This window comes from Filicampus tigris, chromosome 8 (assembly GCF_054856515.1).
Source record: "Filicampus tigris isolate MCC_2025a chromosome 8, RoL_Ftig_1.0, whole genome shotgun sequence".
In the NCBI taxonomy this organism is placed as follows: Eukaryota; Metazoa; Chordata; class Actinopteri; order Syngnathiformes; family Syngnathidae; genus Filicampus; species Filicampus tigris.
Window position 1 is genome coordinate 1,180,309 of NC_141224.1, and position 25,337 is coordinate 1,205,645.

Sequence of the window (25,337 nt, forward strand, 5' to 3'; positions counted from 1 at the left end):
AGCAGCGTACTAAATGGCTCTTAAAGGGAGGAAAAAAAAGCCTCCGTTTGTCATCTTCCTGGTGGCGTGCCAGATGACGGCATCCCGCCACGTCACCATCTGTGCTTCTTTGATTTATTGTGAAGGTTTTTGTTTCTATGGCAACGACGCAAAAGATGGAGGATTATCTGATTGGATATGCCGGTGGGTGTTTATCTTCCGCCTTTCTCTCTGCGGGCGGCCATTGTTGAGATGACAGGAAGCGGAAGAAAGATGGCGCCCGGGGCTCGGGCGAGTGGCAGCCTCGTGCGATCCGTCAGCTTTGTTAGCGTGATAAATCTTTCAGCAGACAAAAGAGCGACGAGCGTCAGAGTGCATACGGCGGGTATCAAACACTGCGCTGCGGCATCAAAGCCGCCAGCGTAGCGCTAACTCCGCCCCCAAGAAGTGAAGCTATGGAAGTCTGCTGGGTAATATTTCCTTACAATACACATTGAGAGCACGACAAAGTGACTACACATAGGGAGCTGCACTACAAAACGGTAAACTCGCTTTGTAGGGCCCTATAACCGTATAGCGGGCATGGAGTGAGTCCAAACACAGCCTGGGTTGTATTTGCGGTCAGTCAGCCAGTTGTGTTTGTGCTTAATCACTTGCGTCGGTGGTCAGTTTTGTTGGCAGTCAGTTGTGCCACTGGTCGGTTGTGTTACTGATCAGTCATGTTAGCATTCGGTCGGTCAAATTAGCAGTTAGGCGTTAGCAGTCAAGTCGTGTTAGTGGCCATTCACTTGTGTTGGCGATCAGTCGTGTTAACGCTCGGTCGGTCGGTTGGTCGGTCAGTTCTAATAGCGGTTAGTTGTTTGGCGTGTAAGCGCTCAATCAGTCACGTTACTGATCAGTCATGTTAGTGGTCAGTCAGTCTTGTTAGCAGTTAGCCACGCTAGTGCTCAGTAAGTCAGTCGCGTTATAGAGGTCAGTGACATTAACGGTCGGTGGTGTTAGCGGCCATTGTTGGCGCTCAGTCAAGAGATACAAAATGGATGCCCTCATTGTGGCTCTGCGTCTGCCAAGACAGGCTGTGACAAACGTTCACCATTTTTCCCTTCAGGGCCCCCTGGGTCGTATCGGAGCGCCGGCCAGCTCGGCCGCGTCCCGATACTTCATTCCCAGCACGCCGCGGGCGCCGGTGAGCCAAATGAGACATGACAGGGATGGCGGTCCCCGGGGATAAATGCCATTAAGGACAATGGCCGCCATGTTTAAGCTGTCACCGAGCGGCCCGAATGAAAGATTCCGGAAGCTTCCGGGCGGCGTTCCGAGTGCGGGGGAGCCAGTGGTCATTTGTGGACATGACGCAAGGGGATGTGTGAACTGACCGTAAGCCGAGTCCAGAGGCGTGTTGTGCTTGCGAGTGGTCGCCAGGACATCTGAAGATAGCAAACAGACAAAACAGTTGGAATTAGTTTTCCCGTCGAGGAGTCCCGCTCTCGACTGCGATTCATCTCCAATGAGATATCTTTGTTGTCGCCTTTGTTGTTGTTGTTGTCGTCGGCGGCGTCATGCAAACGGGCGATAAAAACGGCATCCCAGAAACGCCACTCAAGCGGGAAGATTAAAAGCACTTTCCTCGAGTGGATCACAGGAGGGGCCGGGAACAATTGTTTAGCATGCTCCCGACACGACTGGAGCATGCTAATGCTTCATGCTAATTTCGTGCGTCGGTGAGGGGGGTGGGTTACGTCTCAAACCCGACATGACTGACGTTTGTTTTTCCTTTCGGCTGCCAGAAGACGCCGGTATTGTTAAACGTTTGTTACAGTGTACGAGCGCTGGCCGGAATAATAAGCATCTCGTCTGGAACGTTCTTCACGGCCGGCTGACGACAAACTGATTGTCTGTCAGCTTCAAGCAAATTAAAAAGACAAACTCCAGGATTCAATGAGGAGATCAACATCCGCGCAGTCCACAGCGGTAGACGAGTACGTGCTAAGTAGCTAGCCGAGCGCCGATCCTGCCGGCGGTGCATTCGACCGGCCTTTGTTTACGTCGTGAGAAGACAAGTCGGTGGACTCACCGTGACAGGCGTTAGGATGGAGAGGAGCGGCGTTCTCCACGTCCTGCTCAAAGGCGCCTCTGAGTGGACACACAAAACATGTGCGTCAGCAACTAAAAACACATCACGCCGTACGATGCCACCTATGTCACATGTTACCGTTGTCATACGATGTCACATAATGCTGCCCATGTCAGACGTCACCTACTTCGCATTACGCATTATGTCACACGGTGCCACTCATGTCGTATGATGTCTCCTGCGTCACTTTTTTTTTTTTTTATGCAGAGCTTCTCTCGATGCTCAAAGTCATGTCGGTGATGTCTGGTCACCCACGTCACATGATGTGATGTGATGTCACCTGTGTATATGATGCCGCCTCTTTGGCATCACATCACTTGCGTCATGACTTCTGACCACATGAAATCAGGTCATTCGCCACCGTTCTTGATTCCATGTCCTAACATAAACTTGTCACATAGTGACATAAGTGATGTAAGGTGTGCTGTGATGACATCACAGCACATCCCGTCTCATGCTTAGTCTTTCGTCTTAAAGGTGACGGGTAAAATTGGATTTTTCCTTTCTCCTCCACACAACAACGATGATGATGATGATGATGATGATGATGTTTGCCTGCTGAGACAGGCAATGAAGACAAAGGCACGACACCAGAACGCGCTGTCATTTTTTTTTTTTTTTGGGCTTTTTGAGACTTCCTGCTGCGACTTGTGCTGCTGGAAGGTAAAAAGTTTCTGGACAAAACTTTTTTTTCTGGTTATGTACTGTGAAGGAGAACAGCGTGTGCAGAACACCACAAAGAAAAAGAGAAGAGTTTTCGTCACACTCTCAACTTGAAATATAATACCCATCCCCTGCCCCCGCCCCCCTGAAAAAAATAAAGAAGTTGAGTTTCCAGCCTTGGTGTGACATCTTTGTCACAATAAGAAAAAGTCGAAGAGGTGAAATAAAAGAGTAGATGTCGCCAAGCTTGCGTGGTAACCATGAGCGCCTCTTCTCAGGACACCGACTCCGACCGACTGGCGCTGTTCCCCAAGTCACGTGGTGTCTGTCACCTACACTATGACGCCTGTGTCCCACGATGCCATTTATGCCACACGCCACAATGTCAAATCATGCTAGCTGTGTCACAATGTGTATCTCGTCACCGGTGTCACCAGATGTGACGTCACTTGAGGCATGTCACCTATTTCACATATTGCACACGCCGTTATCCGAGCCACATGATGTCACCGGTGTCACATGTTGCACCGTATTTCGCGACGTCACCTGTGCCAGACGAGCCCCTCGGGCACATGACGCCACATCGCATCATGTCAGCTATGTCACGCGCGTGGGAACGAAAGTTCCCCGAGTGGCATGACGCGTCAAACAAAAGTAGCCAATCAGATTTATGTATGTATACGTGATATAGATCGGTACAGTATGCATGCCACCGTATGTACGGTGTATCACATGTTGTTACCTGTGTGTGTATCACATGTTGACAGCACATGATGCAATGCATGTCACCATGCGTAGCACGTGCTGTCACATGATGTCATGCCACCTGTGTCATTTCTTACTACCGCAGTCAATGTGACCAGCGCCTGCTCTGTCTTTGAAGATCTTCCCAGTCATTTTGTTGGATCTTCACAAGCGCAAAGAAGAAGATCCAAAGCAGATGTCCTGATCACATTCACGTCGTCTCCGTTGCCGATTTTCCGACGTCCCCGACATTTCACCTCCTTTGTTTTCATTGTCTGCGTCTTTGCTCTGGATTGCGGAATGTGGAGCGGACGCTCTGGCCTGCTTCTGGCACTCTCCTAACTGCTCGCTCATTGGTCGTCGGCTCGTAAATCAAGAACCTCAGCGAGCCGCTCGGGAACGTTGGGCCGGAATGTCGTCTCTTTCCATCACTAAAGGGGCCTTCCAGGAAATGAAGCCCGCGGCGCCGAGTGGAAAAGTCAGTCGCTCGCAGCTTGATGGGCAGCAAACACAGCCGGTCCTCGACTGTCAATCAACTCGTCGCGCCTTTACCCGCTAATCACGTCTTGCGCCTTTTGATGATGTCACTGTGACATCATAACGCTGTCAACGCATCGTCAAGACTCACTTGAACCCGGGCGTGACGGCGGCACACTTTCCAGCCTTCAGCCACACGCAGTACGGGTCCCGAGAGGCCAGGCAGCGTCTGCAAGGCAAGACAGATGACCAGAAGAACATTCTTTTTTACACATTAGTGTGTAAGGTGTCCCCCCCCCCGTAGCATGCTTCATCATTTGTGGCTCCGCTATATCATGTACATTTTCAAGTGACCGTTTCTCTCTTTTTCCTTTTTTTAACAACAGGCAAGTCTGACTTTAGAGTTGCACACCTTTAGTGCATTACTACATTGTGCTACAACTTGCCAGGCAGCGCTGAGGTCTTCCAGAAGAGATGCAGCAGATATTAAGAGCAAGAAGAAAAGGCAGAGAAGGTCCCCAATTAAACTCCAGTAATAGCAGTCATTCCCACAGAGCTGAGCTAATATATGCCTACGAGTTTTGACGTATGCGTACAGTAGCAGTTCCCGTAAGATATTTGCTAATTCCCACTAGCCCGTATATGGCGCTTCACATGGTGTCAGCATTAAGCTAACAAAATGAAATGATGCGGTTTGATGATGTTATACTTTCATTTTTTGACAGCAAGAACAGTCACGATATGGAATACTTTGCAAAGTGTGTCCAAATCAATGCATATGTGTTTTATTGACTTGAAATGTGTTTAAAGCGCATGGGAGAGGCACAACTTGACATCCAAAAAGTTTGTGTAGGGTCTCTATATCGCAGATTTGCACCCATCACAGGTGGGACTGGAATGTACGAGCGCATGTACGAATTACTATGTGTTGATTTACCCGTATATGGTACGCGCAAGGCTGAGTCATACGAGTGTCGATCTGGCATTCTCAACGGACATTTGAGGAGTAAATGACGCGTGTCTCAGCTCTCCGGCCAGCTTGCAGAGCTTAAGTAGGACTCGCCTCCATGCACTATACCCTGCCCCAAATCCCATCCAAAAACAGCCCCTTACTCCCCCCCCCCCCCCGCGCATTTATCACCCCCCAACACTGGCTCCTGGTCAATCAGCTGGATCCAATCTGGCAGCCAAAGTGTGAGTGCTGCCGAGACGTTTGCATGCGATGGGACTTCATCAATTCCCGGAAGGAGGAGCAATCCTTCCTCTCGCTTACACACTTGGGGGTGAGGGTAAAAAGGGTGGGGGGGGGGGCGCTCGGAGGGGGTGACCGACTTGAACATTCCTCCCCAAAAATAGAAAGTGATGCTGAGAACATGGAAGCAAGCGTAAACATCTGAGGGCATTGAACTGCTTCCTTATCAGACTTTAAAACAGTCAACAAAAGGAGTGGTGCTTGACTTGAGTGCTCGCAAAAGGTTTCGCAGCGATGCATCGCTGTTGACCGGCGTCAAGAATGCAATCCCTTTTAGTCCACATCACTGCTGTTCTTGGCTCTCTTCCATTAAGGACTCTTTTCCCGCTTCTGAGTGGGATGCCACTCACGTCTTGCAGTCGCTGTAGTCGTCGCAGCGGCTGAGCGGCACGCGGATGACGCAACCCGAGAAGGCCACGAAGAGGGCGTGGTGGTCCCGGTCAAGCTCCATACCCAAGACGCGACGCTCCTCCCCCCTCACGCTGCACCTGGAAGATGACATCGCAAGTACAAGTCTAGCAAACTTTCACGCGCCGTCGTCAGAAAACAAACGGCTGCCGGGGTGTGCTGATGCAAAGCATTACATATAATGGAGGGAGCGGCGAAAAACAACAAAAAAACACACACACACACAGACAGACATGCGCGCACACGCAAGCGAATGCAAGAAAAAAGTTAGTGATGACAAAAAGGAAAAAATAGAACAACAGTATATCTCTTCAGTTATGATGTTGAAGAAAAAAAAATGAGGTAACTCAAGTAAGTAAAAGTAGGAAAGAAAATGTTAAGCTAAGGAGCCGCTAAGACGAAAAGAAGCGAAAGCACATCGAAACAAAAGTAAAATGAAGGAGGAGGAGAAATACTGAATAAGTCAATGTAAGAAAAGGCAAAGAAGAAGCGACCTTAAAGTCAAAGTCAACCCAAACATTTTTTTCAAGAATATGTCTATGCAGGACCACTGGTTGAAACAAGGCAATATGATTCATATGAAATATGAGTTAAGCAGCAAAACGCAGTCGTTTTTGTCCATTTCGTCACTTCCGTCGACTGAGAATGCTGCTCAGGACTCAGATAACGACCAATCATGACTCGGCTTCAGAAGAGGTGAGCCGTGATTGGTCGTGACCTGAGCCCTGGGTAGTTGTGATGTCATTTTCAGTCGACAGAAGTGACAAAATGGCCGCCCCCTGAGATGGCTCAAAAGGGATGGATTAACTCTTATTCCACAAACACAACATTTATCAGAATGCCTTGTTTCAACTCGCGGGCCTGCTGGGAACATATTCTTGAAAAAAAATCTGTTTGGGTTGACTTCACCTTTACTTTAAGAAAAGTAAACAGAAGCTAACAAAAAAGCAAAGCAAGGTAGTATGACGCCAAGATAAGCAGAGCCTCATCTCAGTAGAAAATGAGGTAATGAGCATCATTAAGTTAAGTCACGTGAAGAAGCTAAATAAGAAAAAGGTCAAAAGAATAAAAGCTAAGAAAAGCCCAATGAGAAGAAGTAGAAAGAAAAAAAGATAAGATTAGAAGAAGCTAAATTAAGGGGGAAAAAAAAGTTCCAAAGAACCTAATCCCAAAAGAACTCAAGTTAAGGGGAGGTTAAGATGATGCCTGGATCAGACTTGACGATTTTCGCTGAAAAAGCCCACATAAGAAGAAGAATCGAGGATCTAGGAAAAGGTATGATGAAGCCAAGCTACGAAAAAGCAACGTGGAAAAGAAGCAATTTGAAGAGAGGAGCAAAGAAATGAGGCCAGCTAATGTGAGCGTGAGCTTGTTACTTGTTGCGGTTGTAGACGTTGATGTCCTCCAGCACAGTGGTGCTGAGCGTCTGGTTGGTCCCGTCCGTGCCGGTGACAACTTTCAGAACTCGGCCGTCCTCAGAACCCAAGAAGATCACCGTGAAGTTCCTGTTGGGACCCGCGGACGTGTCCACCGCGATCCGAGTCAACTTGAACCTGGGACAAAGCAAACAAACAAAAAGCAGCATGACCAACACGACTACTGGGTCACCTATCCACTGCGTCATCTTCTTGGAATTATTCTTGCGTTTGCTCTCCTTTGAATCGTTCTTGGGAAATGCTCTGTCTCGGCTTTGCCGTTGCTCCTGTGCTCCTTTTTGGGATCGGTCCTGTTCTTGGTACCGTTCTTGCCATTCCTCTTGGACATATGTCCAACCGTTTGGGTTGTTGGGATCATTCTATTTGAGGTTGGTCTTGAAATTGTGCTTGGGATTGTCGAAGTTTCGAGGATTGCTCTCGTGACCTGTCTAGTGTCGGTGTAAGGATCGTTCTTGGGGTCGTTCCGTTTCTTTAGATTAGTCTTGTTCTGGGGATCATTCCTTTGTTGGGACTCTTCTCGTTAACTCGTTCTTGTGATTATTCCCACGCTAATTTGAAGGAATCAATCAGCTGATCTTCCCGCCTCAGCAGCGCGGCCCGGTTCACCTTCACCTGTTAATCCGTCCATCCCTCGCCTGCAGGAGTCGACATCGATCCCGCTTGATCGTCTCTTCTGAATATAAGCTTCTGCACGGTGCCAGTTCTCATGGAGCGGCGCAAGTGTGAGGATGAAGGGAGGGCACCTTGAGCCTTTTAATGGTCTCGGCTTGCTTTTCGAGAAGCTTTCACAACTGTCAGGCCATCGCTCGCCCCGCAGCGGCTGCTGTGTTTATCCGGAATGCACCGGGGCGACCTGCGCGGACTGCGGCATAACATTTCAGCTGGAGGTTATTTTGTGGCAGTGGTTCTCAAATTGGGGTCCCCGGACACCTACACGCCACTTTAGCTTCGTGCTAATTAAAAGTGCTGATATGATTGTGACTTATCTCACAAATTTGACATCTCTGCATGAATAAAGTATTAAAAAGAACAACAAAAGGCATATTAAAGGAATAGTGATTTTTTTTTATAAAGAACTAAAAGTGCATTTATTCGTTCAAAAAAAACAAAAACTTTTTTTTTTAAGTCCGATTTTTTTCTTCTTTCTTCTTCTTTCCAGGAAAAAGGGCCACATGAGAATAAAGTTGCAGTTAAAATGACTCTTCCTTCAAATGACTTTAATACACGGGAATATGCGACTGTCTTAGAAAAATCTGACTTCGTTTTCGTAAGGTTACAATTCTTTTTATTGACTATGCGTTGTCTAAAACTATTCTCAGGCGATAACTTTTGTCTCGTCGTAACTTTTTTTTTCAAAAGCAGTACTACTTTTGAGAGAAATAATTGACTATTTCCCAGAAAAATAATGCCTATTAGGAGGGTAAAGTTGCATTTTAGAAATTCGCTTGTTAAAATATCTTCAATTTTCAACTTCTTACTTCCTATGACATTTACAGGTACAAACGGCCGTTATTTTTAATTGCCCCTTCAGATTATGGCTGGGTCCTTCTCCCCTGTAAACATGTCAATCATTCTGATGGTTCCTCGCCCACGAAACACACCTGCTGGTGGTCCTGGTGAAAAGTGGCCTGTTATTGGCGGAGGGCACGGCCTCATCCATGAGCGGGTACGACTTGATGAAGGTCAGCATGTCGTCGGGGAAGGCGGTGGACGACGTCAGGTCAGCAGCCGAGCCTTCGCCGGCGCAGCAGCCGGGCCTGCGCAACAAAAGAGCGCGGTCACGGGAAGCTAAGCAAAGGAGAAGCTAAGCGAAGAAATGAGTAATAAGAGGAAGTTAAGGTGAAAAGAAACCAAGACAACTAATGTTACCTTAACGTGCGAGTAAGCTAAGACGAAAAAACGCTAAGCTAAGAAAAAGCTAGGGATGAAAGAAAAAGCCAAACTAAGAAGTAGCATCACCTTGGTTTGGGCACCTGCTCGTCAGGGACGGGCGTCCAGGCCGCCTCGCTGTTCTTCTGCTCCTTGAACTTCCCGCCGAAGGCCTTCTCGATGTCGTCCATGTAGAAGGCGCACACGGCCGAGCCGGTAATGCTGCAGACGGACAATTGAGGGTCACGGGTGAGCTGGAATCTACCCAAGTGGACTTTTGGCAAGAGAACGGGCGAATACACCCCGGGCCGTACCGACCTGTTGGCCTGCGTGGTGAAGACGCCGAGCACGGCGGGCCGGCGGTTGATCTGCAGCACGTTAGTGAGCGACTGCAGCACGTCGAAGTAGAAGAAGGAGTCGCCGGGCACGGAGCAGTTGAGGCGAGCCTTCAGGAAGGACGTCCAGTAGCGCTCCAGAACCCGGGGAGAACCGCCGTTGTCGTTCTTGCACACGCGCGCCACTCTGGAGAAAACAACCTAGGGGGCGCCGGACAGCGTTAAGTTAAAAAAAAATTAATACAAATAAAAGACTTTCAAATGTCCTGTATACAAATCGTTTTGCATCTGGTGTGCCTGCCTTGAGTGTGAAATTAAACAACCAAGTCAATCTTTTTGTTGGCCGACAATTTCTGGAACGCGAGGGACTCATTATTGCACCACTATGATCTCACTGTGCAGCTCATTTGCATAATCCCTCCCTAACGGCAGGCTTCCCTACCAATGACAATATCAGCTGGGCTGGAGAAACTTGCAGGGCAAAAGAATCGCTTTGAAGCGCTATCGTGTCAAAGCCAAAAGGTAAACAAATGAGCTCACACTGTTAGCGGCATTAGCTTCTGATGAACCGTGTTCGGTAAAGTGCATATTTGGCCATATAATGAGCCACACAGCTACACTAATGGACAAGTCTATTTTGGTGACTCTGTGATTAAATGCTGTGGTGAATAACACAATCGATTCATCATTACGTCTACTGCCGTTTAGCGAGATAACATCATTAGCTTCCGAACCGCGCACGATTGCTGGGCGGAATTGCTGGATGTGTTCTTGTGCTCGACAACGGCAACGACACAATTTCGCCAAGGGTCTCACCTTGCCCAGCGACGTGTACTCCACAGCGATCTCGCTGAAGAAGAAGTACACAAAGTTGCCGTACTCGATGGCGTGCAGGAAGTGAGGCTCTGGTGTCGAGGAAAGGCCGTGCATGACTGCGTTGACCGTGGCGGCAAAAAGAGCAACGGCGGCAGCGTGTGCTCACCTCGCAGCCATTTCGAATCGTACTTGACAGTCCGTAGTACGGGGCGACTCTCGCCCAGGCTGCGGTAGATCACCGCGTCGCTCGCCAAGAAGTCCGTCATGGTTGCCGAGTAGAAGTCACCTCCTGCCGGACGAGACAAAACAGAACAGAACGTTCGTATTTAGATCAATACAGTCAGTGTCCCGCCACATGTTCGTGATTCACTATTTGCAAATTCAGAGCGGCGTATGTTTTTCGGAAACCTGCCGTATGCAAGTGGTTTGCAGAAAAAGTCATCCATTTGCCATTTTTGTGCTCTACTAAACACAGTAAGAAGCCACATGATGGTGCCAAAGCTCTGCCAAGGAACTATGTTGAAGTGACATACCTTGCCTGAGAGATACATTGCAGTTTCAGGGGAGGAGTCAAATACTCCCATTTTTTTTCGATATTTGTGGCAGGGCTCAGTGCTAATCTCCTGTAAAAGGAGGATTAGTGGATTACGGAAGACCAACGGTCACCAGTGTGGCCGTGATTAGCCCGCAGGCCTGTTCAGGAAATAGCCCACCACTGGTGGGACATAGCGATAACCTAGCAAAGTTGGCAAAGTGATCCTTTAAAAATGTAAACACTTGCAGAGATCACACCGCTGAAGATAAATATTGATGCTTCCTCACCTGTCAAATCATTGTTGATGATTACAGATAATTATTGGGATAGACCATTAAAGGTACAGTGTGTAAAATGCACCTGCCATCTAGTGGGGAACTAATAGAATGCAAAGACCTCAATTCGAAGCGCATGCATTTTGAAGCGTGCGCACTACGGTGCCTCAGAGAGACCAAAATGAATGAGACATTGAAAAAGCAAAAACGTCAACACCATTTAACATGATCAGTGTTTTCAAAGAATGAATATGATTCATTATTAATAATAACAGACAGCCGACTGATGTGATACAATAACATCCATTTTCAATTGCATCCGTCCTCATTCGGGTGACTGTCAGGGACATGCTAACCGCCAGACGGGTTTGCTTGCCAATAAAGCATACCTGCAAAAAGCCCAACGTTGGACTGATGCGACTCAAAGGGACAGCGAGCCTGACCGACCATCTCCTCGCCGTCCTGCTCCAAAGTTGACATCTGATGACACAACATGACTCTATAATCACACATTTACATTCCATTGCTCTTTTAAAGGGGACATATAGGATGCATACAGCATTTCTAACAGTTCAATGTTTCCGTTATATAATACGATTAGTCTCATTGACATTTAATGACGCGGTGGTACCTTGTAGTTGCGGCACGTGGGGTTGAAGGCGTTTGTACCGCACGCAAACAGGGTCTCATCATTGCGCGGCACCAAAACTTTGATGTAATTGTAACATTCGTCCTGGCGCCAAAAGGAATGAAAAAAAACAAAACAGCGTCAGCGCATGTGAGCAAGGGCGCCCGCATGCGCACATGGGGTACTTACACTATTCTTCCCTCGCACCATGCACTTGTCCACATCCTTCGTCTTCCACGTGAGCTTCTGGGAAAACAAACCAAACTTAAGGAACGCGAAGAAGCTAAGATGAGAAAAAGCCAAGCTAAGATGGAGCTACACTAAGAAAAAGTTAAGGAAAGGAGAAGATACAAGGCTACTGAAATGCTAAGAAGCAGCTAATATAATAAGCGAAGGTGAAGTTAAGCTAAAAAGATGTTGAGAAGAGGCTAAGGTAAGACGAGAAGAAGACTAAGTTGAAAAGGAGTCATGAAAACATGAACCTTGGGAGATTCGAAGAAGCAGCAAAGCTAAAGAGGGCAGATGAAGCTAAGCTAATAGGAGGCTAAGAGGAAGAAACAAATACGCCAAACTGAAATTATTACAAGAGGAAGCCGAGCTAAGAAGAGAAGATGAAGCTAAGCTAAGAGGAGGCTAAGAGGAAAAAACAAAGACACCAAACTGAAATTATTACAAGAGGAACTCGAGCTAAGAAGAGAAGATGAAGCTAAGCTAAGAGGAGGCTAAGAGGAAAAAACAAAGACACCAAACTGAAATTATTACAAGAGGAAGTCGAGCTAAGAAGAGAAGATGAAGCTAAGCTACTAAGTGTTTGAGACAGAAGAAGACAAAAGCGGCAAGGATGACCGGAACGATGATGACCGGCTGATCCACGACGTTGGAATTATGCCACAGCAAGGAGATCATTAACTGTGCTTGCTCCAAGACTATTTTTAATTGGACTGACGAGTGGCAGCGAGTGACGAGCAAACAACACACAACGCCGGCAAAGGCAGCACAAAACAACCACCACGCCGCAAAACGAGACAGGACAACACAACGCAACCACACTTTAACATAAACACAAAAGCACGAAACAACACAAGACACCACAATCGCATCACAACCCAGCAATACACCACCTAATCCAATACCCCAAAACAACACACACCACAAGCCAAGGCACAACACAAAAAACTCCACAAACGACACACCCACACAAGCCCAAGCCAACACACCACATCAATGTTTCACATGGGAGCTTCAGGAGATGGATTAGCTCTGGCTAATGTTAGGCATGCGTGCGTGCGTGGGCGACCGGGCGGACTAATCGGCGGCGGCATCCATCTTGGCCGCTCATCTCAATACAAAGAGGTGGCCGCGGCAGCGGCGGCGGGCCGCTGGCCGCGTTTTATTTAAGACCAATCATGTTTGACAAATGAGGCCGGCTTCCCGGCCGGCGCGGGAAGCCGAGCCGATTGGATCCGTGATTGGAAAACACTTGAACGCTCCCGTGGCGGAATAACGAGAAAACGAGGGCGGCCGGATCACGTGATGACGCGCGGCCGACGCACTTACCTGCTGCGGGCGGATTTGCTCCGAGGACGCCGCCAGATTGATGGCAAAAACGTGATCCCTGGAAAGGAAGGAGATGCTAACTGTTAGCCTGGCACCAAATCAAGATACTTTATTCCTCGACATGTCTTTCTACTTGACTATTAACTGTACTTCCTAAACTAAGACGAATGTTTTGTTGTTAGCTAACCCGTAACGATTGTAGGGCAGGTGTACGAGAGCAATATGACATGAGGTCGTGATGTTTCACTGTATATCATGACGACCTCTGGTGTGATCGTGCTTTGTTCAACAACGCAGTGCTGATGTCGTTTTGTCTCACTCGAATGGGGAAAATGGAATTGAGTAACGTCAGTTACGAGCCTGGTCATGTATGGCTAAGCCCTAAAATGTAATAAAATGGCTAATAGGAAAGCTGTCATGAAATGTTGTGTTGTCGACACGACAACATACACGCCGGTGTCTTCGCTCTTTCCATGCATCAATCATCTGTAAGCCACTTACTTTAAAGGTTTGAAATGATATGAGTGTTGTTTTGCAATTCCAAGAGAGTACAAAAATAGCCGCGAATAGGCGAGTTGCTCATCCAGTGACGGGTAGCTCGATTCCGCAGGAAAAATCACAAATAAGCCAGTTGGCGAAGGGACACGGGTTCACTGTATCGAAACATGTTGGGCAAGCAAGTCTCTTAACGGGCCATCAGGAACAAACGGGGATATTCGGGAACGTGAGCCAACACCTGGGAACAATTGGCGGCGGGCGGGAATCTGATCCAACCAGCGGCAGATGAACAAGACACTTTGCCCATTACTCGAGGTAAGCTGGTGATTTTCCCCAAGGGCGGACTGACCGTGCGGCGACGTAGAGCATGTGGTTGATCCGCAACATCCTCTGGAAGTCCAGACCCAGACGCTCCGTGTCATTGTCCTCCGTCAAGCCTTGGAAACTGGGGAACAAGTAGGAAGCTGTGGGGAGGGCGGGACACACAAAAACAAACAAATATGAAAAAAGAAAATTGATGAAGAAGCAGAGTTCAAGACGACGACACCCAAGAGGGGGAAGATTTGAATTTTGGGGAATGGATGAAAAAAACAGGTCATGGACTAGCTCATAATTAAAAAGCGAAAAAAACAAACAAATTCTGTTCTGCAGACAGAGAAAAAAGAAGGAAGACAAAGAAGAAGATGAAGATAAAGACCGACTTTGGAAGAAGACTAAGAAGAAACAGACAATGACCAGAAAGTAAATAGTTGGAGAACAATTAAGAGGAGGAAGATGAAAAAGAAAAAAAGATGAATGTGAGAATGGGGGCAAAGACAAAGATGAAGAAGATGAAGACAAGGAAGCAAACAAAGATGTAGAATAAGACGGAAGAGAATGAATAAGAGTGAAGAGAAGGAAAACGACAAAGTGTGACAGAAGACCAAGAGGACAAAGAAAAAGATGAAAAGAAGAAGTGGAAAAAGACAGAAAAAAAAACCCCCAAGGAGATGAAGAACAGGACAAAGATGAAGATTGTTTTGATTCTTACAAGCACGTTTATTAACAAGAGAAAATGAACAAACAAGGCGGAGGAAGGCAACAAATATTTGACTTATTCCCAGTGCGGCACCTTTGGGATGTCGCGTACAATTTTTAGCATCGAGCGGACGGACGCGTCCTGGAAGTTGCGGACACATTTCCTGCGTGTGTTTAAGGCAGGAAGAGGAAGAGCCTCAAGTGCCAAAAGTTCCCATCGCAGCTGAGCGGCTCCATAAAAGGAACACAATTGAATGAACACAAATGATTCCCCCAGCTGGAATTCAGTTCAAATGCTCGTCTGGAATCGAGCGCCGACGGATTGAAGTCATTCCAAGCGGCGGGTGGACCTTCACCCACCCGGCCTTCCCCTCGCTGCTTTTCAGTCCGGATTTTAATCCCTCCCGAGTCCTTTCGCTGAACCTGCGAAGCCGCACGGACGGATCAAACACGAGAAGCGCAACTTTACTTCTGCATTTGCATGACCACAAAGAGCACAATTGAGGAAACACAAAAGTCATCATGACCGCTTTTGGGGAATTCTCTTCTCATTGGAGCAGCTCAGACTACAGTCCAATCGTTTTCCTGACGTCAGGACATCCCAGGAGTTTATTTGAAGGGCTGCGCAACATGGCCTGAAAATAAAACGAGGAAAACCACAACTACGACGTGGCCCGCGATGAAAATGAGCTTGGCTTTCGTACATTTTCGGAATTTCGGATAGAAAGCATGTCGGCTCACTTCTGTTAGCCCGTCAACGGCAGTTCGCAGAATGTTCGCATTAAACTAACAGATTTCCCAAATTAATGACATGGTTTGATTGAACATTTTGCCGCTCAAATGTTTTGTCTCGTGTGCCACTTTAAGCGTAAACGTCAACAGAGGGCGACAAACAGCTTGAAGCAAGCGCTGCGGAATACTTTAAAACGCATGTTAGTTTCCGTGTCTTTGAAGAAGTAAATGTATTTGTAAATCTATGAAAAAAAAAATCTTTTTTTTTTTTATTGGTTCCCCATTTGAATTTTTTTAATTGCTTCTCCATAATTGCAGATTTTCACCTACAGCGGGTGAGTTCCGTTGACTTTAAGTTGGCGACGCGGACTCTCGTTTTGTAAACTAGCTTGTCTCTGTTGGCAGCCATTTTTTTTTAGCGGAAGCCGTGCCCGTCAACTACAACAAGAAAAAAAAAGCCCCGATGAGTTGCCTGAAATTGCTCAATATAATCGATTCATCGCCTTCATATATCCATTTTGATAGTTCTTCATTCAACTGGAGTTCCGCTTCAATTCTTTTCCCTCCAAGTAGACAAATCTACTGAGCGGTTGCCTCTCCGCCTCCTAAGTGACTCGGTGAGCACTTTTATGGAGTCCGTATCGGGGGGGAGCCGGTGTAACGGCGTCACCTGCCGGACCCTCGTCTGACAAATGGCTCTCATTACGCCGGCCGCCTCTATTAGCGCAGACACGGCTACTTCCGCTAATGGCCGGCCCTCGCCTCCACCGAGATCCATTAGAGCGCTCGCGACGACATCTGCCGCCCATCCATTAGGTGCCGTCACTTCCTCGCGCCGTCCGGTGACCAAAGGTCTTGAAGGACTGTCACGCATGTTCAACATCTTCCTTTTCCTCCTTTCGGCGTAACCGTGACAGATCAATATTAAATATACACTCAAATAATGCATGAATGCATTTTTTCCTTTTTCTTTTTCTAAATGGCCGACGGGTGTTGAAGAGCTGACCCCGCACTGAATTGCTGGGGAATTAATTGAATTGTTGAAACGGTGAATGTGAGACAATAGCCATCACAATTACTGCGCTACGGGTCACTTTAAATGCTGCGACGATTATCTGCATCAGCTGCACGGCTGTCATTGATTGCGATTGCCACACTGCCGGTCACTTTGGCTTTGCTCAATGACCCCCCTGCATCGTTGTTTATCATTGGTCGGCACTACAAGCACTAATTACCCTTACGTTACGTTGACTCTCTCTACTGTGTGTCACGTCTTGGTTTGTCGTACTCGCATGTTACTGCAACACTAGCGTAGCTCATGCTACCCGAGGCAAATTTCTCGTGGGTTTTTACATCCTTGGCCTCTAAAGATGATTCTGATTGAATCGGTCAAGAAATGTGCAATGAAGAGGTAAATATGTAAAGCATCTCTTAAAATTTGGGAATTTTATTGTGACAATTGCCGAACTTTGCAAAAGTATTAATTAGTCGCCACGTTTCCTGTGCTGGATATTTTTAATTTGGAATTCTTTGAATCGGAGGTACAAAATATCCATTCCTTTTATTTATTGTTTTAACCATTGAAAATGCGGCATCAATCGTTTGCGCCATTAGAGTGCAGTGATCCATTCATGGCCTCTTTCCAGAACTACGAACACGGTGGACCCCCGATATAAGTGACAGATGGGGACCGGGACCGAGCCTGACCACAAATAGTGAAAAGTTCCAGCATACAACAATGTGGGGACAGACCCCCCCCCCCCCAAAAAAAAAATTCTGCCAGTAGGTGTACTGTATTCATAAACGCCAAACTACAAATACGTGGTGGTCTACTGTATCACAGTTCAATTCCTCCCCAGTCTAAAAATACATTTCGTAATCTTTCAGAAAATCCAATCCAGTCAACTTTTCATGGGTTTCACTTGGCCAAAATGGAACCGAAAAGTATCATTTGAAGTCAGCAGCATATTTAATGTTTCAAAGCTAAAGCAAGCGAGGTTGACACAAATGGCAGCGTGGAGCTCAGAGGGTCACGGAGGTCAGCCGCGGTTTTTGTTTACGTTTGGCTGCGATGCTCTTGTGGCTTTCACACTGTCAGAGCCAAATGGAAAACTTGACAACTTACGATAGTCTTGAATGCAATAGGAGCCGAAATCATCATCATTAGTCGCTGCTCCCACCATGCGCGCACACACATCAGAATCGGGTTTTATTATTAGTCAATGTTTATTTATGACTGGAGGTTATAAAAGGTCACCAGTGTGTGTGCGTGTCTTTTAATGAACTGACAGGATAACAAGCCAAATGTGAGCGTGTTCGATTTCATTCCGTTGTGTTGTGTTGTGGCCGGGTCAATGTTGCTGTTGTGCACATCACACATTTACGTTTGTGACCAAACATCATAAGCCGACGCCCCCTTGATGGACCAAAGGCTGCTTTTGTGCTCAGGCCAAAGCCCCGTCTAATATAAAAGTATTGCTTCGGGCACCACCTTATGGCATCTCGGTGCTCAGGAATTATGTTGAAGGAGCTTCAAATGAGACAGACCAAAGCACGTTTTACTAGAAACAAAGTGCTATGCGGCTAGCTATAGCCAATCATAAACCAATCGGTGGGCGTTTTCCCGGCAACCGGCGAGCGGGTGCTGTACTCACAGTCTCGTCCGATCACGCTGATGGGCTCCAGGTCCTGGGGGAAGGGGGCGGCGCCACCGGTGGGCGGCGGCAAGGAGGTGGCGTTGCCCAACAGCAGCAGTGGCAATAGCAGGAAGGGGAGGGGCGAGGGGGGCGAACTGGGCGAGTGGAGTGGAGGCGGCGTCCGCCTCATGGTGGCCCCCAAAGTGACGACTCAGCAGGAACACATGACCGCCGCCCACCGCCGCTCACCGCCAACCTGACAAAAAGACCAAAAATTCAAAAAAAATACATAAATAATCATCAAATGTGCATTATGTATTTATGAGCTGCAATTGGCTGGCGACCAGTCCCCGGTGCTCTGGAACACTATTTGGGCGCCGTTAATGACATCAAAGCCGTTGCGTAATCACAACGTGCGGGCTCAACATCAGCTGGCCGGCCGACCTGCTGCAATAAATATGCAACAGTTAACGTAATACAGTGCTACTTTGAGGTACCCAGATTTTTTTTTGCTTTGACTTGCAAGAAAAAAAATGGATATCTGAAGGCTGGATGGTGGCAGTGAACTCAACTCACTTAACAAGCACTCCACATTTCCATATCATCGCTTGATGAAAAATGAAAAGTGCAAGCGATTAGTTTGCATTATAGTCATCGGATGAATGATTTCCTTATTTGCGGCTGCACTTGTTTGACAGAATTTTGTCAAGTTTTCCTCGCGAACGCTTAAAAGACTAACAATAAATGGTCTTTTAGTTTAATTCATGCTTCATTTCACTTTGATTTAGCTTAAATGATTTTATCCATCTCAAGGGGCGGCCATTTTGTCACTTGCTGTCTACTGAAAATGACATCACGGTTGCTCAGGTAACGGCCAATCACGGCCTAGCTTCAGAAAACAGGTGACGTCAACCCTGAGCAACTGTGATGTCATTTTCGGTCAACGGCAAGTGGCAAAATGGCCGCCCCTGAGATGGAATTTGGGGCTGACTTCCCCTTTAAGCTTGGACCAAAACCTTTATTTAGAATACATCTGATACTGTTTATTGCAATAATGATGGAGTTTTGTACTGCTTTGTTCAAAAAAAAAAAAAAAAAAAGGGAAGAGGACCTTGTTAAATGTAACCGCATATTAAATCATAATATTTGGGGGGTGGGGGGGGGAATCGCAATAACATTTCGGCTGGCCCGGAACGACCGGATCATTAGTTGGAACTGCTGCAGACGTTGTGCGGGCGTTTTCATGCGCGATGTTGTCAACTAGTTGTAAGGACGCCAGGACTCAAAGACAATCAAAAAGTCTTTGAGATTGTCCCGTTGTCACAAGTGTTGATCTCGCGCTGACATGGACTCACGGGCTCGCTCTGCAACGCGCCGCTGACGACGTTCGCTGCCCACAAGACAAAAATGTTGCATCAGCTCCAGAGCACAAGAGACATTCTTTTGTTGGATTCATTCTGCTTTGTCGTCTTCGGGCCCAAAACAGACAACAGAGCGCAGCTCGCAGACACGAGCAAAGAGACACAGTCAACTTGCGCTAACTGACACGGATACAAGGAACCAAGAACGTGAAGACAGCCTATTAATGCCGCGCATTTAAAGCTTTTTTTTTTGCATAATCACAAGCCTTTTCTCCGGTGCTTGTTGCATGCTGAGATTGCAACGCGGCACCTCTGGATCGCGAGGCGGACAACGTGAAACCACCCCAACCCTGCGCAAGCCCCAATAGCAAATCCCTCATTTCATTAAGAGGCACATCGTTAACGTCTGCTTAAGGAAGTCTCGTTGTCACAAGCCTCTCCCTAATGAATGTTACGGCTACATTAGGTAGATGTTTTATTGATCTTCCCGGAAGGAAATTGGGCTTTTGCAGAGCTCCCAACGGAGCCGGGTGGAGCGCGGTCAGCCGGCGTCTTCCCCGGCTGTCGTCGGGCCTCTCCTCAGACGTCAATCCCGGCGAGGTCCCGCACGCCGTTGACGCTTCGGGGACATCGGGCCGGCGCGAGATCGATGGAGGCGGCCCGCTCGGAGACGGGAGCAACTGTCACTCGCGCCAGCTTGAGGTTAAGCGACGTTCCCGTGAGAGCCGCCTGAGTGGCACTGACGGTCAGCAGGGTCGGCGGTCCGGCCCCCGCCGCCCCCCTCTTGTCATCTTGCGACAACCCTCACCTACCCGTCTCCCACTTGTCCAATTAGGCAGCACGAAACAAGATATTTGTTTCATTTTTTGGGGCAACCTGGTTGTTAGCATGTCAGCCTAAAAGTCAGTGGAAGCTTAAGCAATATGTGCGGGCGGCCGCACACGCCACGCGTTGTGGCGCCCGTCATGGTGGGCATCCCAGCAGCGTTTGCTTGGAGCTCATTTCCTGTTATTCATCATCATTCATCACGTTGTTGTTTGTGCTTCCTGGGATCGGAACCATAGTTATGTGCGTGTTCTACTAACTTTTATTGTGGAGCCATACGTTAAATGAGCCTTCATTGCGGGATTGCCTATGGCCGGGTGTTCGTCCACGGCGCGAATGTTGTTTTTTCGTCAGGGTTCGTTAAAAGTTGCAAAGACATTCCTCGGATGTTTGCGGTGACAAGCGTTTTTTCTTGAACGTGTTCAAAATTTGACGCCGAATTTGAGACCATTCAAATTGTTTGCGAATGTCTGGCAACCATCTTTGCAGCCTTGAACGAACCCTGACGGAGAAATAAGATCGTCTACGTCCGCTAACACCAGCAAACCTTCGCTGCTCACTGAGATACGGGCTCACATTGCCCACAAATGTAAATCGAAGCGTCAATGCTTGTTTTTCTATGCGCGCCCTGCAATTGGCTGGTGACCAGACCAGACCAGGGTGTGCCCCACTTCTCTCATCAAACGTCAGGTAGGCTCCATGTGATCCGTGTCCCTGATGAGTATTAGCGGTCGAAAACAATCTGGACGGCCGCTTCCTTTTTCACGTTAAAGCGACTCGGCTTTGGGAATGCTAATGCAGCTTTTGGAACGGAATTCCCCTGGAGTGCTTTTTGTTTTTCCCGCTTCATACTTGGAGCGGAAAATGTTTGCATTCGACAACGGGCCTTTAAATGCCTCCTTCTTTGGAAGGCGCCAGACAGGTGAGCGACTCACTCCCTGAGCTCTCGCGCTTGAAAAGCCCTCAATGCGCTCAATGCCCAACGTTTTCCCAGCCTAGCCTGAGAAAGTGTGCAGGTGTCGATATGCGGCAGCCGCCTTCAAAGTCTGGTAATTGGAGCTTGACTGCAAGCGTGACACCCCGCCTGACACCCTTCGGTCCGCCGCCGTGGCCCGCAAGGGATTTGTGCTCCCAATTATTGGCCGGCGCTCCCTGATCCCACTTCCAATTTGCTGCAAGGACCTCGGCGTGGTCATCCTCTGGAAATCTAATTAGCAAACTTTCTCCCGTCGCAGGTGCAAAGGCGAAGCTAACGGACGCTAGCAGCCCGCGAGCGGCTGTCGCCGGACGCCAATAAGGGGGAAGGCCGCAGCTCCGAGCTCACAATGAAGCGTTTGTCCCGCCGCAGTCCACGCTCCCGTCATGGGTTGTTTTCCTGCTGCGGCATTAGCGTTCACGTGAGCTTGTTTTTCCGCCCCCGGCAGCTTTTTACTTTCTGCTGTGTCATGGCTAAAGACGAGTTAGCCTTGAACATGGTGACATGGGGGAAAGCAAAGAACGAAAGTAACGGGGAGCTCAGCAAAGCCCTCTGGTACATGGCAAGGTGTGGCGAAAATGTTGACAATCTGACACGCTACAATAGTAACTGAAAGGTTGAGACAATAATATGCAAACACATTAACCAAGATGCAGACCGAAAGGCTGAAATTCTAACGTACACGCGAACTTTGAATTGCCCTGCTTACCAAGTTTTCAAGTTGCGTCCATTTGAATGAAATAGAAAAAAAAAAGGTGATGGAATGATTTTTATTTTTATTTTTTTTTTTTACAGTGAAGCCCTGCTATTTGTGGGGGATTGGGACAGAGCCCTGTGGCAACTAGCAAAAATGTACAGGGAACTGACACCCACCGAAAAGGTTTAAGAAGCAAAGCACTGCATTTGTTGAAATGAAGCTCCTCAGGTCACTTCAAAATAGTTCCTTGGACCCGAGATGCCACAAAATAGAGGTAAAGCACTACTTTTGTTTCGATGACGTTCCACAACTCTTTCCAATATAGTTCCTTGGCCCCAAGATGGCGGCATAGGCACTACTTATATTGCATTGGCCTGAGCACAAAAACAGTGAATTGGTGATTTTGTCAGCAATTATTGGAAGATGGGTTCAAACAAAATCCGCTGATATGTAAATTTGCAAATGCCGAACTGTGAGAAGTTAGGGAAGCATTGTATTTCTTGATACTCTCTATTATTTGGCATTATCATTATTCATTTATCATTATTCATCATTACTATTTATTCATTTATTTGTGATACAGTGCTACTCAAAAACACAAAAGTGGTGCTTTTTTGGGGGGGCTGGAACAGATGAAAGGCATTTTGGTTCATTGTAAACTGATTTGCAAGCTTGGTCACGGAAACAAATTCAACTTGTAGGTCAAGGTACCTCTGTACTTAATTAAACATTAAGACAACAATCAAGCAAGTAGCTCATAAACACGAGGGGCTAAAATGCTAACAGTCTAATAACGTGCTGATGTAATGCAGCAGGAAGTAGCCGCGTCCTGGGTGCACGGGTCCATTGCTGGCCGCAGCTGATGGAAGATAAAAGAGATGAAATGTGCTTCTGATTGCACTCTTAATGGCTGCGTCGTCCCGGCCAAGAGTGAACGATAAAACCTATTGCGGACTTATTATTTTTATTGCCAACGCGCCGGGCCTTCAACTCATTATCGCCCGTCACCCTAACGCGGAAATGCATCTTCGCGCCAACGCCTCGTTAGCACGTCTGCCTCGCGGTCCAGAGGCGACGGGTTCGAGTCTTCGTTTGGGCCTTCCTGTGTGGAGTTTGCATGTTTTTCCCCCACATTCCAAAAACATGGCCGTTTCATTGAGGAAAGTCTTTCCTGAGGCGCGGATATAAATCTTAATTGTCTACGTGTGCCTTGTGATTGGCTGGCAAGCAGTCATGGGTGTGTCACTTCTGTCGCCAAAAGTCAACTGGGATGGGCTCCAGCTCACCTGCCCCTGTAATAAGAGCAGCAGGAATCCTTTGTTATGAAACACTGTCACGTCCAAAATGAGATCCTTATGCGATCGTCTCCCCCGATTGGTCGCATCGTTCCGGGAATGAACCACCAGGCGCCGCGGCTAGCACGGCGCGGCGCAGCATGCGCGTGGCTCTCAGAACATGGCCGCTTTGCGATGGAGCGGGAAGACGTCGTCCATCATTTTGGTGTACTTGTCAGAAGGGGAAAAAAAAAAAAAAAAAGTTCTGAGGCTTGGGACGGAGGATGGATGAAGCCTTTCGCTCTTATTCATCCCTCCGTCGCGCGTTAATTATTCAGTTTGAACTTCCGAGAGGGCCGGCCATTCCCGACCCGCCGCGCTCACCGTCACTCATAATCCGCACCGGTCCGTTGGTAATGCTCAGACTTTAAAATATTCCGGGCGCCGCCCAGTGACCATCAAGCCCCCACTTTCCCCCCACTTCACCTTATTAATAATTCAAAGCGCAAGCGAAAAGCACCACCCGATAGCTCTTGCATCTTCGTAGCTCGTATCAACCGCGAGAGTCTCGGTAGCGGCGTTCCCCCGAAGGGCGTCACAGCGCGATCGATGTTTTCTCGTACTGGCCGACTTTCCTTCTCAGAGTTTCTATTTGTGTCCGGGCCGACAGTCGAGCGGAGTTTAGGGCGGCCCCGGCGGGATCCTGTGTCGTTGTCACGCTGAGCTCAAATGTCTGATGTTTCGGAAGCTTGACGAAGACCTTTGCGTCACCAAATGTGTTGTCCTGAAGTCATATCTCTTGGGATCGCCGAAACATTAGCCACAGTGCCAAGACAAGACGTTCTGCTTCTGCTGGTACCGAATGACAAAGGAGGTTAGTCTGATTAGTGGTCAATTTGATGATCAGGGAGAAAATATCCCAAGGGATGCTGAAATCTGGCCTGATTGTCGGTATGCCTTGACCCCGATTTGTGTTATTTGAGCATATGGGGGAAATAAAAACAACCAACAAAAAAAACCCACTCTACACACCCAGCACCACATGATAATCATCTTTAGACACACCATAAATCGGGCCTTTTGCTGACTTTGATCGGAATGGCGCATCGGGCTGAAATTTGGCCCGATTATCGTGTCGACTCTGCTTTAGCGGTCGCAATTTGCACTCGGCACCAACGTTTAAACTGAGTGACTTTCCTTAAAACGCCACAAGATGCTTGGCTCGTGACTTAAGAAGCACCCGCCATCTTTAACCTTAGATCACGTAATCATTTTGCACCTTTTACCGCACTGCCGTCACCTCGAGACATCGCGGTTGTCACGGCAACACCGCAGAAGCTTACGGCATGAACTAATTTGATAAAGTGCTGCTCTTACATACAAACAATTTGGGCCCAGAAGACAAGTACAGGCTAAGAGCACTATTTGGCGGGAAAGAGGCTTCGTTAAGATAACGGCGGCGGCGGCGGCGTGACGAGCGCCCGCTCCCCTGCTCGGATTAAACACTTCATCATTGTCTGAGGGCCACGCCGTGGCCGCCATACCGCCGCGACGCTTCCAATTATGCTTCGACTAGACGTCCGCGCGTCACGCCGTGCTCAGGGAGGAAGGATGAAGAAGTCTAACGGCGACAGATCTTCCTCGCGGGACACTCGCCGGCAGATGACCTTCGCGCGGCTTGGGCTGATGACATCATCAGGCAGCAGCGTGGATAAATGAGGATGTGGCGGGGGGAGGGACAGGGTGGCCAAGGACAGCATCCAGCAGCTTGCTGGCAAGGAACCGGCCGCCAATCATGCGAGGATGTCGCGGGTGAGGAGTCAGTCACTTTAATGAAGTCCAAAAATAAGATGGGACTTGATGATGCTTTACTTACTACACACCCACTTTGAAGGCCTGCTGCTTCCTAACGCACTAATCAAGTCACTTGTTAACACCAGCAGTTAATGAGCATCTGCCACACGCTAACGAGATCGCGACTGGAGAAGATGGTCATTATCCTTTTCTGATTTGGCACACGTGACAAATCAATAGCAATCGGCTTTGGTTATCAAGAATAGCTGATGAAAATAATTGTTAGCATGTAGCAGTAAGCATCTGAAGCTAGCTGGGGAACTTCATATGAAACCGTTTAACACTGGAAAAAAACAACAACTTTTCAGTCATCACACACTTATGAGCTTGACTGGACCACACTGAACTAGACCAAACCG

At 47.9% G+C, this 25,337-nt stretch overlaps 1 protein-coding gene across 6 annotated transcripts in view; it reads right to left on the minus strand.

The window, feature by feature from the left end:
- Positions 1-25,337, minus strand: part of sema6cb (semaphorin 6Cb) — a 143,207-nt gene that overhangs the window by 10,423 nt on the left and 107,447 nt on the right. For 5 of the 6 annotated variants that reach the window (XM_086037567.1, XM_086037565.1, XM_086037568.1 and 2 more), the window contains 16 exons: positions 18,010-18,247; positions 13,956-14,070; positions 13,109-13,166; positions 11,741-11,797; positions 11,555-11,656; positions 11,313-11,403; positions 10,280-10,402; positions 10,114-10,202; positions 9,281-9,498; positions 9,053-9,184; positions 8,695-8,850; positions 7,034-7,210; positions 5,600-5,737; positions 4,149-4,226; positions 2,054-2,112; positions 1,356-1,406 (listed from right to left, as the gene is read on the minus strand). In XM_086037567.1, the coding sequence (XP_085893693.1) occupies positions 1,356-1,406; positions 2,054-2,112; positions 4,149-4,226; positions 5,600-5,737; positions 7,034-7,210; positions 8,695-8,850; positions 9,053-9,184; positions 9,281-9,498; positions 10,114-10,202; positions 10,280-10,402; positions 11,313-11,403; positions 11,555-11,656; positions 11,741-11,797; positions 13,109-13,166; positions 13,956-14,070; positions 18,010-18,181 (1,816 nt within the window). In that variant the 5' untranslated portion in view covers positions 18,182-18,247. Of the gene's footprint in view, positions 1-1,355; positions 1,407-2,053; positions 2,113-4,148; positions 4,227-5,599; positions 5,738-7,033; positions 7,211-8,694; positions 8,851-9,052; positions 9,185-9,280; positions 9,499-10,113; positions 10,203-10,279; positions 10,403-11,312; positions 11,404-11,554; positions 11,657-11,740; positions 11,798-13,108; positions 13,167-13,955; positions 14,071-18,009; positions 18,259-25,337 lie in introns of all 6 variants that reach the window. The other variant, XM_086037566.1, reaches the window with a different exon arrangement.